Source organism: Leiobunum rupestre, chromosome 10 (assembly GCF_980474605.1).
Source record: "Leiobunum rupestre chromosome 10, qqLeiRupe1.1.hap1, whole genome shotgun sequence".
Taxonomy (NCBI): Eukaryota; Metazoa; Arthropoda; class Arachnida; order Opiliones; family Sclerosomatidae; genus Leiobunum; species Leiobunum rupestre.
Window position 1 is genome coordinate 7,706,149 of NC_143393.1, and position 20,190 is coordinate 7,726,338.

General features: G+C 36.1%; 1 protein-coding gene across 2 annotated transcripts in view; it reads left to right on the forward strand.

Annotated features, from left to right (window-relative positions):
- Positions 1-20,190, forward strand: part of IA-2 (tyrosine phosphatase IA-2) — a 321,090-nt gene that overhangs the window by 129,616 nt on the left and 171,284 nt on the right. For both annotated transcript variants that reach the window (XM_090160120.1, XM_090160121.1), the window contains exon 12: positions 6,765-6,832. In XM_090160120.1, coding sequence (XP_090016246.1) covers positions 6,765-6,832 — 68 coding nt within the window. The remainder of the gene's footprint in view (positions 1-6,764; positions 6,833-20,190) is intronic.

A 20,190-nucleotide genomic window follows, 5' to 3' on the forward strand; every position in this document is an offset into this window, starting at 1 on the left:
ATCTACTAGAACGTCTTTCGTGAATCTAAAACCACGTACCTCATTATTAAGAAATTATATATTAATACAAATCCAAACTAAAATGAAAATAATTAATTTATAGCTCTGATATTGTTGTTTATAGGTTAATTAAGGGTGCATTTAAAAAATAAACACTAAATATGAAATAATAAAGGTATCAAGTGAGAAAACACACGCTTTCTCTAATAGAAGAATTGGGGTTTCTACTATCGTTCTAGACTAGCGCCATGAGCGAGAAAAGAGAGAAGCTATGGCCTACCCTACCAAACAAGGAGTGTTCTACTCCCTTTAAGGGGGAAGAATTCAGTAAAAGCCTCTTTTTCAATCAAGCTGAACGTTTCTGTTTTTTTTTTTTTTTTTTTAGAAGCTCGTTATGAGCGATTGTAACGGGTGGGACAATTCAGTCCGCTCGTCCATTTGATTAATCAGGTGCGACATATGTGTTACGGCCACTGGCCAACGGGGGGATACTTGGGGATAGGGTTGGGACACCCGTGGCGGAAGTATGACAACCACCCGTTGGGGGATTAGTGGTCGTCCTCACACGGCCATCCACAAACTGCCTCCCAGACGCTTGGGATTACAGGAGTGAGCCACTACTCCCGGCTTTACATAATTTAATTATATTTTTCTTATTTAACTGAACCTTCCTCTAGTGCTTAAAATAATTTTGATAATTCTAATATTAATAGTTAACGAGATATAAAGTCCTAACTAAAGGGTAGCTTGGGCGCTTGCCCAGCTTGTTTAGCTCCGGGGATCCGAATTAAAACGTAATAACTTAATTAATTTAAAATTTAAAATTGTCAAAATTATTTTAATCACTAAACAAGAGGCTGTTCTACACATAAATATTAATTTTATAAGTTAAAATACAAAATTAAAAGAGTTCAGCTTGAAATAGCGCGAAAGTAGAAAATGGCCACAGTAGTCTTCCTCCTTAAGAAATGACCGTCACGAAAACGTTCCTAAATCTTTAACCGGTAATCAGTATGAAAAGTGTGAAATTATCGAAGTCATTTTACTCGCGAGCAAGAGAATAAAATGTATTTTCGTTGAAGGCGAGCATAGCCACAAACCAGACGCGACCAGAAGGAGGAATCAGGGCCGGGGTTGGGGTTGGGGCTGCCGTGACAGCCCGGGTGATTGATGCTTTCCGAATGGAGAGAAATGGCGGGTTCGTTCTCCCCTTTAAAAGTGTCGCGGAGAGTGACGCGGATTCCCAGTTCGGGTTTGTCTCCACCCCCATCGCGTTTCCTCTAAAAGGTGGTTTGCCTCCAACACGGGGAACCATCACCGAGATTTCAGGCTGCAAATTGGCGAAGAATAAATGCCCGCAACAACCTGTTGCTAGACCATTCTTTTTCCCTTTGTCTCCCACCTCACTGCTTTTTCATTATGGAACTGCTTGAACGTATTTTTTACTGGTTTGAACTAGCACCAGCGATGTCAAGTCTTAGATGGTAATAACAAAAGTAACGTATCAAGAATAAGTATAACAGTTAATAATATCTCAACGATAAAGTACTTGGGCTGCTTTTTGATTATTGAACTGGTTCAACGTATTTTTTACTGGTTTGCAGTAGCGTAGGCGATGTAAGAGCTCGGTGAAACAGATAAATTAACCGCTAAAGTTAAACCATAAAAATTACGATTAACTGTTTATCCATGGATATTATCCACGGCTATATAGCAATTTAACATGTAAAATAATCGTTTTTTCCCGGATAATTTTCGTTTGTGGATAAAAATAAATAAAGTGATTATTTCTTATCCAAACGCCGAGCTCTAGGCGATGTCAAGTCTTAGTTGGTAATAACAGAAGTAACGTAATAAGAATAAGTATAACACTTCATAATATATCAACGATAAATTAGAGAAATAATAAAATAACAAAAAATATGACACTTCCTATACTACTAAAGATTTTTTAATGATGGTCTCCATAAATAATTACCTAAAGACTGACGTGGACGGTTACTAACCTTTGTAAGTGATAACAGTACCCGTCGACAGCCCACTTGAAGGATCAACCAAGGTTAAATTGTAACTCTTTCAACAGTATAAATAACGTTTACTTTATCAGCATAATGAATAATTATTGAATCGGAACGAAAAATTTACCATTATAATCATTCTCCCAGTTTCTGACGGTAGTTATTTGACAACGATTTTCTTCCGTCGAAACTTCATATTACTCAGTGACAGACTATCATTACCCGAAATCGTTGAACGTCATACTTATAATTATTACGTTACTTATGGCAATAGCATAGTCCAAGTTTTTATTACGTTAAAAACCAGTCAAAAATATTTGAAATTAAATATAATATTAAAATTAATTGCATTTTTGTACCCTAAATTAAAGATAAATTACATTTATATCATTTTCTTGTAGATGTAACTATAAAAAATATAACTGTTTGATTTTGTCTATTTAAAAAATCTAAGATGAAATACCCCTTTAAACTTTGAACTCCGAAGGATACACCTAATTAAATTTAATTACATTACTACCGTACATATACACTCTTTTATATCCTTATTTGTGAAAGCTGCCATTTTATTACAGGTCTGATTTCAAATAGCGCATGCAAAGCCGCTTCACGCGGTCAAGTGCACGCGACGTCTCGAGCTGATGAGCACGTGCAGGCGCCCTTGCCTGTACTATTTTAAATTAATTTGAAGAAAAAAAACATCAATTTCATCTCGGCGTATAAATAATCATTGCAAAAAGAAACACAGCTTCTGTTGTAAAGCAGAGTGCAACGGGTACCGGCTCGAATGAAAGGCGATATATTGAGGCAACAGTTTGCGACAAAATTCAATATCTATTATCTTAGATATAGATAATATTTCTCTAATACCGCTTCGATCAGTGTCGCAACTTCTCTCTCGGCGGTGCGTTCCGTCGAATTTTGTAATATGAGCCCAGACTCTATCCTTTTCCATTATTGAAAAATTCTCAAGATATTTTTGCCTATCCTGGTGTAGTTCTTTCCAGTAAGGCGATATCGCCGCTCTGGCTTCTCGCGCGGGTTGTCATGGTTACCGCGCTATGTATATTGAAGATGCAAAGGAATACATCACCCGGGCTACCATCAGCGGCAATATAGTACCTTTTCCGCCCCACCCGTCCTAAGCTTATTTGTAGCCCTCCTTTCCAGCCTCCTGCGCCGATTCAGTTGCCCCCTCCTACGCTATCTTTGAATTCCATCCCTGGAACTGGGGTTGCGTTCGCGTTGTACCTTTTTCGGTCGCTTCACTTTTCGGTCGCTTCACTTTTCGGTCGCTCCATTTTTCGGTCGCTCCATTTTTCGGTCGTTCCATTTTTCTGTCGCTCCATTTTTCTTTCGCTCCATTTTCCGCGGCGGAATTATTCCGCGATTTTTTTAGAATGATAATAATTTAGTATTTGTATCCTGAAGAGTTATTTTTAATTATTCAATATTTAGTTCTATGTAGTTTCTAAAATTTATTTTATAAATCTTCAATAGGGTAAAATTTCTTTCGGAAACATTTCTGAGCCATCAAATGGTAGAAACCTTTAAAAAATAGTCACTTGGTTATAAAATGGTTTTAAAGTTTACCGTTAAACAGTGACTTCCTGTTTCATTAAATAAATCTTTAAACTTTTAAAGAAAGTCAAACTTAAAATTTTGGGGTACGTTATGTTTTTAAATATTTAAAACATTTTTAATAGAAAAAAAATAATTTGTTAAACTTAATTTAACGACGACTCTGACATTAGTATTATTATTGTGATAATGTAAAGTCTCTGACTAGAAAATTGTAAAAAAAATGAAAGACTTAGACTAGAGCACGTTTTTAACCTAGACTTAGTGAAGCAGCTCTAATGTTTTGAGGACGACCAACCCCGATCGCGGAAACGCGTTATAGAAGTTGGCAGTGCTATGACGAATTTCCGGGAACATTTTAACAAGTTAGCTAAGACCAAAACAATTTATGCTATTGCCTTTTCAATAGTTCGGAAGTTGTAAAGCTACACGCTTAAGCTGGTTGTCTTGACAATTTCAATTAAAATTTTTTCCCCTCTTCGTTTTCCCATTTCCTAGAGGTCGGGGACGGTTAATCATTATCCATGTTTAAATTGATTTTTTTTCAGGCAAAAAATATAAACAAAGATATTTACCGGTTAATATTTCGGAAAATCATTAAAAAAACATGTATTATTCGTAAAATTTTAGCTTTTTATCGAAAAAACATCGTTTTTCCGATTAATTTTACAAATTTATCAAAAAATTAATCGGATAATACAGAAATATATATTACTTGATCAAAACGTTTTACGGATAATTTTGAGAGCTTTATCTATTGAATAAAAGTTAACCATCCCCGACCTCTTCCGTTTCCAACAAAATCTACTTCAGGTTAACGGTTATAGTTAATAGTTAGTGTAGGTTCGCGTGGTATGAAGGGCTTGCCACCACCCTCCTACGCATTGTAACCATGCCACAGGTTTAAAAGGCATTATATTAGCCTAGCTGATAAGTATTTATATCAATTTCACCAACTTGCGAAACAAAAGTGGAAAATATCCTATTGAAACAGGTCTTGGAACTGTAACAGATTTTATGCATGTTTACAAACTAAGACGAGCATGATAATGGGGTTAAACTTAAGAAAGCGAATTTGCAGAAATAAATAAGTAATCTCTAGATGGAAATATTACTTTAATTAATAAAAATATTTTCATTTTTTACAACTGTATGCCCATAATGCCCTTAAATTTAAAATTGCCGCTAAAGTTACAACATGGAAAAGACGGGGAATTTGAAAAATGGTGTAAAAGTAAGGGGGGAAATTAGGGAGTTTTAAGAACAGGTAAATAAGTCGGGGAAAATCAGGGAATTTTAAGAACAAGTAAATAAGTCAGGGAATTTAATTTTGGTACCAAATGAAAAATGTTCACTTAAATTAAGGTTAAATAAATTAAGTGAAAATATCTGTAAATGGTCGTGATAAACCTGGGCTGGATAGGCAATTTTAATCAGAAAAAAACTGGCAACGCTGTACAACGAGTAATCGTACATTCATAAGCTTCGTACGTCTAGGTTCAAGCTTTCGCGGATAGCTTTATTTGGCGTACGGGAATTTGCTGCGACGGCAAACCCAGGATGGAGATCTTCTCCAGAAATCGGGCGTAAGAAAGACAAGAAGAAGATTGGGGGGGGGCGTTTTGTAAGGGGGGGGGGGCGTCGTTGCGTAAACGCCAGACAAGCGTGCCGACAAAGCGCAAGAGTCAACTAGGTCGATTCGAATTCGTCGATAACAACCGGCCATTAGAATGTTTTGTCAGGAAGAAAGAGACTGAAAACCTGCTTCCGCGAGCGCCCTCTAGGATCAATGGATGAGAATTTTAAATGCTCCGACGATTCCCGACAACCTCCTCTCAGTCGTATGATTTGCTGATGTGATTGAAACGTAATTGGGGTTTGTCCTTTAAACTCGTCTCCGTACCTTTAACGTTACATTTTACTATTCAGTTTGATCGCGACCTCTGTGTTCATCATTTCCTTTAGGTGACATTATAATTCAAACCGTTTTATTAGTTATGAGGTTTTTTACAGGTTCTTTTACGTCTCATTTTTGGAAAAACATACCAATTTATAAAACATTACACATGCTTAAAGGCCTAGGTTTTCTTTTGCCTGTCACCCTTTAAATTTACTTCCCCTTCAAACAAATACCCTGGTGATAGGCCAACGTGTTCTGCTGTGGGCCTACCTAGAGGTCGGCGTTCGATTAACTTTTATCCATGGATAAAATAAGTTCGGCGATATTTAAATAATATTTATTTAAACAACCAATATTTGAATAATAATTGTAAAATGTTTAAAAAATCGGAAGTGGATAAGCCTATTATTTAAACAAAACAAACAGTTATTTAAATAAATACCATTTTCATTCAAATAAATGCTTGGTTGCGTAAAAAACACAATTAAATAAGTTAAAATTATATTCTTTTTACCAACTTTTGTTAAATAAATCGAAAATTTTGTGGATAATGAATAAACAATTCCGAGCACTAGGCCTACCACCAGGGTATTTGTTTGGAAGGAAAGTAAATTTAAAGGGTGACAGGCAGAAGAAAACCTAGGCCTTTAACGACATTAAAGGTCCATTTTTTAAATTCACGAAGTCTCACAAGATGGCGCCAACAGTGTGAAACGTATTTTATGCCGAATTGTTACCGAGTGGAACGTCTGATATTATTTTTAATATGACACATCACTTAAAATAGTCTTTATATCCTTCCCGCTAAAAAAATTGATTAGGCGCCATCTAGAATAAATAAAAGCAGGAAAACTCGAGCACGCCGAAATTAACGAACGGGTACACTTATACGTAATGTAATTATATACTTATGCAGATACTCTTTACAGTATAAGAATGGATTTTTTGAAACTTCATTTTCGTAAATTTTATGTATTATACTCTGAAGCGGTGTACGGAATATTAGTGTATATACTTATGGCTTAAGTTCATTTATGCTATGCAAATTCGCTAGTCCACGACGAAGGGTACCGATTTGAATTTAGATCTTTAAATTATTTCGGGGTTTTAATATTTAATCAGATTTGGGCGACCAGGTTTACTACCTTTGATGTTTGTTTATGACTGAAACTATATACGGCCCGCCAAATATAGAAACATTTTTAAAGAGAAGTTACTTTATTAAAAAATTTACTAATTATAATACATTTATTCATTTCCTACAGAGGACCTAAAAGACCAGTTGAAAAAAGCCAGTGACTTGACTGTAACGTCTGCGGGGATCGGGGACAAGGTAAGCTGATCATTTCGTTTTTTAGCGTCGCTTTGTGTAATGTATCACTAAAATATATTAATATTAATATTTAAGAGGTAAGTAATTCTAATTCTTCCAATTCACATTATTATTACACACATTATATTAATCTTAGTAATTAATAGTTAATTTTATAACAATATATTAAAAAGTTAAGTATAAAAGTACAAATATTACCGTATTAATATTAGTACTAACGTAATATTAATGTTAGTAATTAAAAGTGAAATATTTATAATATTATTATTAAGAAAGCTAGGTATAGAAGTGCAATTATTACAGTATTAATTTTTAATATTAATTAAAATAATAATGCGATAAAATTTGTACTCCAATTCCTAATTTTTAGCTCTCAACATCTAATATTAATACTAAACTTTTAATTAAAATTAATTAAAATCTAAGTATTAATGCTAATACGGTAAAATTTGTAATTCAATATTTAACTTTTTCCCCACCACGCGTAATATTTCACAACCTTTTTGACTGACGCATTAATTAAAAAAACTTCCTTGTAGTTTCTTTGTTTAATATTTCTTTTTAAAATGATGTAGTTCGACAACCTTCTCGTCGTTAACTTCGGGTACTCATCATTGTAATCAGATTAAACGTGAAGGGGGGACTTGGTTCCTTCCCCCTTTTTGTTCGCGCGTAAAACTCGAAACCAAGGCTTAGATCACCTTGAATTTCCTTATTATTAAAATTATAAAATGGCGTAAAAAACGTCCCTAAGAAAGACTCTAGTTCTTAACTGATAATTAAGATATTGAGGGGCGCTAAAAGAGGGGGCTGAAATACCGTACGAACGTGATGCCCCCTCGCGGGCATATTTCCCTTCATTAGATGGGGATTAATAAAAGGTAACCATGGCAGCACTGCTCCTTGTTATAAAGTAGGAGATGACGCGGAATTTAAAAGGGACTTTCGACTATTCCGCCCCCCCTGCCTTGTTTTAAACCTGCCCCCCCCCCTGGTGGTCTCCCATAGGTGGCGTTCGCACCTGCGCCGTCTTGTCGCAATCCGTGATTGAATGGCGGAAACTCCGCCTCGGCTCTTCACCGAGAGATTGGAGACTGCGTAGCGCGTTCCCATCTTATCTCGATCTTCGCCGACGTACTGGAACCCGTCTACTTTACCCCTTCAACGGCGTTGTCGCGCGGTGTCCGTTTAGATTGTCGTTCGGGGCAGTTCATCCTCGTTTCGACACTCGCTTCGATTAATGCGAATGTAATTCGAGATGTTGATGTATTTCTCGAGAATTTCTTTTTCCGTAAGATTGGAAGAGTTTGATCGATGCTTTCCCGGCTCAGCCACTGTCGACTTTCGCAAAATTTCTTCGGTTTTGAATAACATTTTCTCCTTCCAGTTGTTTGAAGAACTTTCGGGTTCTACGAAACTATTTATTCAAGTTAGGTTTCGGTTCTATTCCAAAATTCTCCCTATCTTTGTTTTAAGGTGAATAACAATCAAAAATTTTTATTTGGAAACGTCGGAGCATCTAATATGTATTTTAGATAATAATTAAATTAATGTTTATTTATTATTTAATTTAATTTAATCTTGTTGATTGGGTTGGAAACATCGGTAGTTCAAAAATAGACCGAAACACCTGTAGACCTGTTTATCTCGCCTAACACCTGTGCCCAGGAAGATTAAGAAGTTAATTTTTAGGGGAAAGCGGTAACAAAATTTGAAGCTGTAGAACTAGAGTGTACGGAAAAATAAAATGCGGAAAAATTTCCAGAAAATTATCCGCAAATCGCAAAAATAAAAAAATTTGAAACAAATTACTTTTTAAGGGTTTTTAATGTTTTTATCTTTTTATCGATATAAAATGTCTAGAGGTTTAGTTTTACTTTTAGATTCGAAAAAATGAGGTGAAAATGCCGCTTTATTTAAATATGCAAACCATATATTAGACTAATATCATGCAATTAAAACTTTTTTCCCCCAGAAAAATACGGAAAATTTTCCGGAAAAAAGACATCGGTAATTTTTAGGAAAATTTTCCGACTTACAACACTATGTAGAACTGAATTGGAATTAACTTGTAAGGATACGAAGTTCATTCCATCCAATTTCCAATGTCCCTAACTGGTATCAAAACACCCTAACTCTATTTCAAATAATGGTGATCAAATTGGAATAAAGTTGAATTTTATACATTTAATAAAATATCGATTTTGAATCTGCCCAATTTTGGATATAATTTGAGGCACCATTTTCGTAAGGAAATTTAAAATTACGGAAACTATTTTAAGTAGTCTGCGAGTTAAATGCAAAAGTAGGACTTTGACTCATCGTTGGATCTACGTTTCATTTTGGAAATCTTAATTTATCTAACGAAAAGCACAAGCTGAAAATGACCCAATTCTTTGCCGTCTCAGTTAGCCTAGATATATTCCGTGCCGCAACAGTATTTCTCGCCACGAAATTATCATTTCATATTATGTATCGGAAAAAGGGTAATGCGTCCTGACAGCGATTTCTTTTTCGTAACATCTCCCTCGGCTTTCGGGGGTGGTATCGATCACGCCCTTTTCATAAATTTGAACCTAAAAATGTGGCGGCGGGGGAGGGAGGAAATTTGGGGGAGCTAAAAACTCAGGTAAAATGCAATGATATTATTCCTTGAAAGCTCTCCCGCGTCCCAACGGGACAGAATACGCTACGCTCTTTGCTCTTACCGCATCTCCCTCTTCACCTCTTCCATACTACGAGTCAAACTCACTCGCTTTAAAACCATCGGGTTTCGGGAAGACGACGGTGCTGCCGGTTGGTTCGTAACTTTACTTCTCTGAAACACACGCACGCCGGGTTGCCCGACGTCCCTTTTTGCGCTAATAACCCGGGTAAAGGAAAACTGATGAGGTCGACGACGAAATCTTCCACATTTAGAGCGAGAGTCACCCGATCCCCGCCTTCCAGAGCGCTGTCTCGTTCGCCTTACATTATGGTACTCGTGACTTTAAAGGTAGCGCTTTTTCGCGAAAATATTCTAGCGCCATCTCGGGCTTTTTTGCCATTGCCCCCATTGACATTTTTTGCCTCCCCCTCCTCCTTCCTCTCTCAGGGGAGGGGTGCGTGGATGAAAAAAAATCGCCTCCCCTTCAATTTGGTCCTAAGTGCCCCCCCTTTCTCGAAATATGTTTTTTGATCATTTCCAGTTTTTAATTTTTTCGCCCGTCTTTCTTAGAGTAGGCTTTCACTAATTTTTATAATGGTAGATTAGTTTTATATACGGAAAAACCAAATTAGCAATAAAATAAAATAATTCCTGAATTCTATAACGGTAGAAAATAAACTCAACAAATGAGATGCATGTATATTTATTTTTGTTTTAATAATAATTAAAATAAACAAAATAAAGTCGTATGTATCCAAATAATTTATATTTTTGTCGTCTGGTATATTAAAAGTTATATTTTACTTTGCGCATTTATAATAATTAGGAGCGTTTGCTATTTTAGGAATTACTTTAAATAATGAATAAATGAAAATTTTAAGTTCCATTAAATGTATTTATTTTAGGTTATGCAAAACTTCGGGAGTTAATATATTGCGTCTACGTCATCATTTTTTTTCAGTTATCCTTCAGTTGTGTGGTTGTATCCGGATATAACAATCCAGAAACCAGATTCCTCGTGATATTACGTAACAAGAATCTAAGAGGACTCACTGTTCCCGTTATTTTGACACGGTAGGCGTGGCCTAAATCGGAAGGCTTACTGAGGTACACCAGCCGCTTTGAAGCGCCTCCAGAATTCTGTTCAACTATCACTACGAGAGGCTTAGTCGGGGCTTAGGTGAAATCTAGGAGCAACAAACACAAGGAGAACGCAGCTAGCCTTTAAACACGCTAACGAAGGGTTGTGTACGAATTTCATTGGACGAACGTTTTACGGGCGGGGGGGAAGACAATTTCAAATTTTCCCCTTCCGACGGCAGCAGGCGCTAAAGCGTCTAGCCAATGAAAAATGTACGCAAGAAAATCCACGACTTTTGACGGGTTGCGTTCTCCTTGTGTGGAGTGTTGTGTTTGTTGCTCCTAGGTGAAATTATGTGCGATAAAGTTAAGTTTAGTTCATTAAATTTTTTAATTTTAGAAATGAAGTGAATTTGACAAAAAATCTCAGTCATACGTGGCTTACTGGTTATTTTTACTTAACACAATGGTTAATTACCATTACTTAAACTTTAAAAAAAAACAATTTCAAAAATAAAAGGTCTAAAACTTACTAATCCTCATCATTTAACCGACAACAACGGCGTCATTTGGTCAAAATTGAACGTGAATGCTCCAGCTTATCTACGAAACTACGCCGGAAATCGACTTCAGCGACGCCAAGTTTGTCCACATTGAACTAAAATTAACCGTGATTTTCCTATTCCCTGTATTACCAGTGAGTCCCCTTAGATGCTTGCTCCATGAGCAAGCCCGGCTTACGGGTGCTTCCGTCCTGGTCTGTCAGCTGGGGTTTCATAACACAATAAAATCGTAAAATTTTCGTCTGCTAAATGGTGGTTTAGAAAAGGATCTAGAGATGGCGGTAGTGTAATTTAAGGTAGTAGGAACTTCCATGTTTATGCCACCAGAATCTAGGAATGATTGCGAGCTATCTCCATGCTGGTTAGAGGGGTTTTACCCGTAGATTTTCGGTTTCCCCTTTCCATAAATACTTCTGGAGGTTAACGGTAAATTTAGTAAGTGTATGGAGCTGTTGGCTCGCCTAACTACGCATTAAATTAATTAAAGGCATTAAAAGTTGATAAATTAATTTGTGGTGCTAGTTAAGTTAGATTTAGTTTAAGAAATTTCGTCTGCTATAACAGTTGACAACAAACATTTTTACAAACTCAGTTCACTCTAGTAAAATAATGATTTTAGAAATCGTGAAATCAACTTGAAAATTCTGAAATCTGGTCGAAAATTAGTTCCAAAATCTCTTCAAAAAGCAGAAATCAACGCTAAAATTTGTACTCTGAAATTAATTTATGATTTATGATTTCAAAATCAAGTACACATTTAAGAGGGAAAGGGGAATTTTTAACTTTTAAGAGGGAAAAAGGGAATTTTTAACTTTTAAGAGGGAAAGAGGGAATTTTTGACTTTTAAGAGGGAAAAAGGGAATTTTTAACTTTTAAGAGGGAAAGGGGAATTTTTAACTTTTAAGAGGGAAAAAGGGAATTTTTAACTTTTAAGAGGGAAAGAGGGAATTTTTGACTTTTAAGAGGGAAAAAGGGAATTTTTAACTTTTAAGAGGGAAAAAGGGAATTTTTAACTTTTAAGAGGGAAAGAGGGAATTTTTAACTTTTAAGAGGGAAAAGGGAAAATTTTAACATCTAAGAGGGAAAAAGGGAATTTTTATCATTTAAGAGGGGAAAAAAGAATTTTTAACATTTAAGAGGGAAAGAGGAATTTTTACCATTTAAGAAGGAAAAAGGGAATTTTCTCATTTAAGAAGGAAAAAGGGAATTTTCTCATTTAAGAAGGAAAAAGGGAATTTTCTCATTTAAGAAGGAAAAAGGGAATTATTAACATTTGAGAAAGAAAAAGGGATTTTTTAACAATTAAGAAAAAAAGGGAATTTTTTGTCCATTTAAGAAAGAAAAAGGTATTTTTTAGAAAATGTTTAACATTTAAGAGGGCAAAAAGGGAATTTTGAACATTTAAGATGGAAAAGGGAAATTTGTAACATTTAAGAGGGAAAAAGGGAATTTTTTAATTTAAGAGGGAAAAAGGGAATTTTTAACATTTAATATGGAAAAAATATAATTTTCAACATTTAAGAGGGAAAAGGGGAATTTTTGAGGTTACCTGGTACAGAAAAAGGAATGATAAATTTTCCAAAGCGGAAGCACTGCTTCTAATAGAGTCTCAAGTTTTTTCATTTCCCCCGCAGACCCTCGTCAAGAATAGATCCGCCTAAATCCGTCCCAATTTATCTTTTGCGAGGATGAACTGAAGATCTTACGTACATCTCTTTAAATGATTTCTTTTCGAATTTCTTCTCATTTCGAAAGCCCGGGAAAGGGAACGAATCGAGACACTCAAGGGCAACATCGCGGATCAGTGTTTTTAAAATAACGCTTTTTCCAAGAGTCTCTTCCTTATCCTTTTTATCTTCTACGCTTTTATTTTATACCAACAGGGGTCGCTTTTTTCGGGTTCTTTTTAAGTGTTTAAGGTGTTCGGGAACTCTCTATTTTCCATTAGGTCCTTTCGCTTTTTTCTTTTCAGTTTTATACCTAAATTTGAGAGATTCGACGAACCTACAAACTTTACCCGCCTCCTCGCTTTTAGTCTCCTTTAAGCGGTATTTTTCAAAAAGATTATAACCCGAATTGTTTTTTTTTAACCAGAAATTTTCGATTCTTGAATTTCAAGTGCTTGCCGCCGAGATACAAATGCCATTAAGGCACCGTCTCTCCAAACTGGGTTTTCGTTAATTTAAATGTTTTCAGCTAGTTTAAGCTCTTTAATAATGCAGCATTTTTTAGGTAAATTCCTTTCCTGGTTAATATTGGAAAACGTCGTTATAATTCCAAAACATATTTAGCGGAAATATAAGCTTTACCCTTAAAGATTTTGGTTTAAAATACCTGGCGACGAGAGGGCCCATTTTTAACGGAGCTTAAGAGATTTTGGACAATTCTAATTCGAAATGCATTATTTAAATTTAAAATTTAATAGAATTTTTTTTCGTGGATTTTGGAGATTTGGACGTTTAATAAATGAAGCAAAGGGGAATTTACGAAACGTCTTCCATGAATCCATTTTAAAGAATATTTATAAAGTACTTCATAGTAGCTTCACTGAAATTCATTAAGGTAAGAGCAACAAAATTTAAAATGTATGAGATTTAACTTGTTTTAATTTTTTTTATACTCAAAAAGTTAAGAAATCTGTCACTTAAATAAACTGTTAATTAAATTCGTTTTTTATTTACTTTAAATCAAATAAGCTCTCTTAATGAAATTTACAATGCCATTAGTTTTAAAACTGGCATAAGTATAATCCATTCCAAGCTCTATACTTCGCCAATATACACAAGGAAAAGAACGTTTCAAGGGGCTAACGCCATTTGAGGTTAAATTTTAAATACCCGAAGTTTTAACAGATGGCGCCAGCAGTCTGAAACGTGGACGTTTTAAATTATAAAATTCTGTACCAAATTTTTCCTGAGGTTACCTTTTGTACATTAAATAACCTTTAAAATAGTAACGTAAGTAATAAATCAGTATTTTCCCTTCCGGTCAAACAGTGCTATCTAGTAATAAATCTATAAATAAAAGCTTGTTTTCTAGATCGTAAAATTTTGCCAATAGAATAGTTCTTTTTATAAAATAACCTTGGCCATCTTGTTGAAATGTTGCCTCCCCGCTTCAGCTGTGGATCCGTTTTCTCTCCCACTAAAGAGCTTATGAACTCATTCTTAGGCATTGGCTGAACTATTCCAGGGCAACATTTCAACAAGTTGGGCAAGCGTAAAGACATTTTATAAAATCAACTATTCCACAACTAACAAGGAGACATCCCGAAGTGTAACCCACTGATTTTGTTCAAACTCGGGGGATTGGTAGACCTTCATGTATCATGAAAAATCCTAAAGGGAACTTATTCAATGGGCAACCGTTTTGCCATGGCAACGAAAAATGTTTTTGACAACAACAAATTTAAATTTTCCCATTGAAAATAACATGGGATTCAGACCGATTCCTAGGGCCCCCTCTGTGAAAAATTTTAAAGAATTTCAAAAATTCAAAAATGCCAAAAATAGAAAAAATAGATAAAAATTGACAAAAAAAAACATCAAAACTGATCAACATTTGATCAATTTGAGGTCAAAATCCCATGTTATTTGCAATGAGAAAATTTAATATTTTGTGTTGTCCAAAACATTTTTGGTTGCCATGGCAAAACGGCTGCCTATTGAATAAATTCCCTTTAGGATTTTTCATGATACATGAAGGCTACCAATCCCCCGAGTTTGAACAAAATCGAAGGGTTACACTTCGGGATGTCTCCTTTTAAGAACTCACCTGAAATAAGCGCGCTTTATTTTTCACAACACTATTGATTTTCAATTCTTGTCATCTCTCTCTACCCAGAATGCATCGGTCACCCCCTCCGCGCCGCTTATTATAGTTCTCTTTTGACCTGATCCCAAAATCGGATTAGCTGGAGAGTAATTAAGTTGAAAAAGTATATCGCAATAAGTCGGCTTACGGAGTGACTGCTATTTCGGTGGTGATACCCTCCTGGTGACACCGCTTACATCTTTTTAAGCTCCTTGATCACGGATTATCCTCTGGATAAAGAAATGAATATGCCCATACAGCATGATTAAAAGTTGCTCTTTTTTGTACCAACCCTAAGCCAAGAATGCAACCGAGTTAACGGAGAATTTGTAGAAAGAATTACAGGGTGTGTTTTCGTAATTACACGCCTACTCGAAGAGAGAGTCCGTGATGGTACCACCTACATGGAGGAAAATATTACTCCCAAGCATCACGAGGCCTGTGTATTCTCTGTTGAACCTTATACATTCTTGTTAAGACTGCTTCTGTTTCATCAGAATTTCCCCCTTGATCATATTTTTAGGCTGGTCTTAATAATAAGAGTGTATTTTTAATAAGAGTGCGAATTGGAGGACGGGCAAAAAGCCAAATTTTAATTTTCTAAAAAGCTCTTTTTTTTAATCGTATATTTTTTTAAAAGGGCCTTTTTTTTCTTGGCTTATGTGGGGACTCATTTTAATTAGGGTTTTCTACGCTGTTGTTCGATTGGATTTTTGGAAATTTCTATGGTTTCCGTATGGTATTCTTGTAGTTTAAAGTCATTTACATCTTTTTTTACGGACTCGTATAAGCAAGTTTAATTAATCGCACTGCCATCTATAGACTTTAAAAATAATTAAGATGTTAATACTAAAGAGAAGGGTAGAATTTAAGTATGACTTCAAAGTAGCATCTAGGAGCAACAAACACAAGGGGAACGCAGCTAGCCTTTAAACACGCTAACGCAGTGTCGTGTACAAATTTCATTGGACGAACCTTTACGCTGAACGTTTTACGGGCGGGGTGGAAGACAATTTCCGAATTTTCCCCTTCCGATGGCAGCAAGCGCTAAAGCGTCTAACCAATGAAAAATATACACGGGTTGCGTTCTCCTTGTGTTTGTTGCATCGATGTCTGATTTATGAAATTTGTATTTTGAACAACTTGACCCATAGTTGAATTTATTGAAAACTGCATAACAGGATTCAATATAATTTAAATATGTTGAGAATTATCTTTAACGCGTGCATTTCGAACGAAATTATTTAAGCTAATTATTCGTTGTTCAGGTTGACGTAGTGAAACTAAAACTGCTCGGGAACTGCTCGGGAACTGCTCGGGAACTGCTGGGTCCTGACTATAGTCCCGAGATTTAAAATTCGACCTCAGACAGTTGAGGTCAAACTTAACGTCATGCAAGTTTAATAGAGCGTTCTATAAAATCGGTGTGGTGTGCGTTCCCCCTTTTGAGTTCGGAGGAGGTGAAGGTTTTGGCTGGTTTTTCGTGTGAGATAAAAACATTTGTCTGGCAAACCCGTAAGAAATTGAAAGCAGTCGATATTTAGGAGTAGCGTAGTTGCTAGCCTACGCTTCACTCATTTCCGGCTTTCCGCGCTGTTTTTCTTATTTTGAATGATTTCTGTAATAAATGTATGGTGGCAAATAAGCAAAATACTAGTTCCAAATCCACGGGTTTAAAAAGAAACTTAGATCATGAAAATATTCTTAACCCCAAACATACTTCAACACCTAGGGTCCCTCCTACAACTCCTAAAAGGTACGTCTCTAAAATATTCATATAAAGACAGGACATAAGCCGAATTCTCTTAAACCAAAGAATAACAATTGTTGTTAGTCCTGCTGAACTAGCTCTATAGTCTGTATGAAAAGTTTGGCCAGTTTTGGGCCGAATTTATAGAACGTTCTATTGAATACATGACCGTTACTCTGCAAAAAAAAGGTTCACTAGTAAATCACTAAAAGCACGCTAAAAGTGCGCAACAAAATCGGATCACTATACACCAAGAGATCACATTTGGAACATAGTACTTCGTGTGTGTGTAACTAGTGTACTATAGTGATCTACAAGCGTGAATAATACGTTCTTTAAGCAATTCAAAAGTGTGTACAGGTGGATCACTAAAAGATCACCAGTGCAACAAAATTGGCTCACTTGCTCACTTAGAGCACACTTAGGAAACACATAAGAGAACACTACTGTTTAAATGTTTTTTGGTGTGTTTTTCGTGTTCCTGAGTGATCTTGTAGTGTTTTTTGGCATTCTGAAAGTGTTTCAAAAACAGTTCAAAATAGAGCACTAAAAGATCACCTGCGCAACAAAATTGGCTCACTTGTTCAATTAAAGAACACACCGGAAACACAGTAGAACACTTAAACAGTAGTGTTCCCTTATTTCTTTAAGTGAACAGGTGAGCCAATTTTGTTGCGCAGGTGATCATTTAGTGCTCTAATATTGAACGGCATTATTTTTGTTTGCAATTTATTAACGTGAATGATATAAGTATCTTTTTCTGCTACTACAGATATATCTAAAAAAATAGTTTAGACCCCGTGCGTTAAAAATCTTGGTTTTACCGATATGGGTAGGAAATAAATATGTAAGGCAATAGGCCCCTGGCGTAGATTAGATATCTGGCAGCATTAAAGCTATCCGCAATGAGTAAAAATACCACATGTGGCTCTCATTTTCGTCTGCTTTATTAAGTTTACACTATAGTCCTTGGATAAATTAAAAGTTAAGCAGACGATTTTGAATTTACTTGTATCTTCTCTTTTCATGCACGGGGCCTACAGACGCCGTGCGTAGAAAAACAGGAATAAGAGACGGCGCCTACTGTCTGTGTTTGAAAACAAGTTAGCCATACTGATACGAATCTAGGTGGCCCCAGCGACGCAGAAGCTTTTGCTTAGCTTCTGCTAAGTGGGATCACCGTGTATCAAACGTCTGTTAAGCCCCCTGTTCTCGTAGCTTTGACTTCATTACGTATTTGTATCCTCTACATGTCGTGGATGGCCGCCGAAAGGGGGCATAACGAAAGTTTTCAGTAGCTAATGGGGATAAAACAAAAGTATGAAATTTCAATTCGCTACCGAAATTAGACTAGGTGGCGCAGCGACGCTCAAGCTTTAGCGTCTGCTAAGAGGATATATATAAACAATTTGATGTTACGCTTAGTGTACCAATTGGCACTATAAATTTAAAGTGTTCGAAAAGAGATTATGTGGTGTACCAAATTTTACAACGTGGTGTCCTCAAAGTGATAATTTAGTGTACCAAACCATTGATACTAGTGTTCTAAATGTGTTATGCGTTCTTTAAGTGCACCCTGATCACTTTAAGATCACGGATAGGTGAAACGAGATCACTTATAAGCGATATTTTCAAAAGAGTGAACACTCAGAGATCGTAAAAGCACACATGGGATCACTTTGTAGAACATATACAGATCACATGTATGTGCTACCAATGTGTACAATAGTGATCTTAAGGTGAACGATTTATTTGCAGTGTAGAAATTCAATGAAAAGCAACGCTTTTCAAAATCAATAAACAACCGCAAGAGGGATTTAGCACCAGGCAATTTTTTATCGTGTTACATGTGTAGTGGCGAAGTGGTTAGCCCTCTCGCCTCGCAGTCAGAGGAGCCGGGTTCGATCCCAGTATGTAGCACTGGGTGAAAACTCGATATAGCTGCTTCCACGTTGAGTTTGCAAGTTATCTTCCCACTGGTTAAAGGAATTTTCTAATAGATATGCGGTTCTCGTGACATGAAGGGCTTACCACCACCTTCATACGCATTTTAACCCAACTGCCCGAAAAAATTACATTGAAAGTCTCTAGATGACTTGGGCGTAGGCTGATTACTATAATACTATTATTATTCAAAACGTCTTACAAGCTATGAGCTAACCATGAAAACCTTTACAAGTCCATCTTGTGGTAGATCCTTTTTTTATTGGCTACGAATTACATCTTGTTTGTTTTCTGGGGAATACGGTATCCACTATGGTATAGTCTAGGTTTTCCGCAATTTTTCGGTTAAGTTGATGTTGGGATTAATTTTGTTTAAATTAGGTTACTACTAAGACCCTTTACTTGAGCAAAATTATAGGGTTTTGCAAGAGGATTTTTGACCAATGAAAATTGAGTCGTCTGAGGTAGCCTATAGCTGATTATTATAAAAACTTGTTGAGAATAACGGTAATAGTTAGTTTAGGGAGCTGTTGGCTAGTGTAGCTTGCAGGGCTTGCCACCACCCGTCTACGATTTGTAACCCGGCCACCTGAATTAAAGGCTTTAAAAGTTGCTCGATGACTTAGGCCTAAGGCGGTGCCTTGGGTATTAGCCTAGCTGATTATTATTATTATTATTTTATTATTGTTATTAGAAAGTAATAAGGAGATTTTCAGGTGAACCAAGAACCTTGTTCGTCTTGAGATTCCCAGTAGAAAAATCACGCACCTCGCGTAAACTTTACCCCCTTTCTCGTGCAAACAGGGGCTACAGTTGTGATTAAATATTATCAGCTATCTCGATTGCGTATTAATTTGTGACATCAATTCATTATTTTTATCTTTAATATTCGTAAACTGGCGAAAGCCTCTATTAAATTTTGAGCGCTCGATTAAAATTGCAATATGACGAAGGTCTTAAAAATAATTAATTCTCAATACCACCTAATTCTGCATTCTTAGCTGATCCAAACTTTCCGGGAAATTCCTTAGAATTTAATCTCATTTAGGCGTGGTAATTATTTAATATCTATACGAATGTAAACAAAAGACATCAGATATCGTTCTTTTACAAATAATTCGCGGAAGGAATTTGGTAAAATGCGGGTAAATTACAAATCGTTTTTTTTTTTCATTTAGCCATTCGGTTCCTTTTCCAATTTTCGGCGCGTATTAGACTTCAAATGAAGTCCTAGCCGTTCCATTTTATGGAAAATATTTGCTTTAATGTCTTTGAAGTTTCTTTTTTCCCCTTTTCAGTCTGCTAATGTCAACTTAAATGCAATCTCTCGATTATTCGCGACTCGACGAGTTTATCCCTCACCAGCGAGACCGTTCCCCCCAATTTCCTCCCCTCGAGGGAGTCTCTCCTCTCCGCCGCTAGATGGCAGCACCGGGTAACCCTCATGTAATTACGTTATTAGCGTTCAAATGTTTATTTTAAAGAGGCATTTTTCTTTCGCAGTTTCGTCGACTCAAAGGGACCTTTGGTTTTGCTCACGATAATCAAAAAACATGTAGAT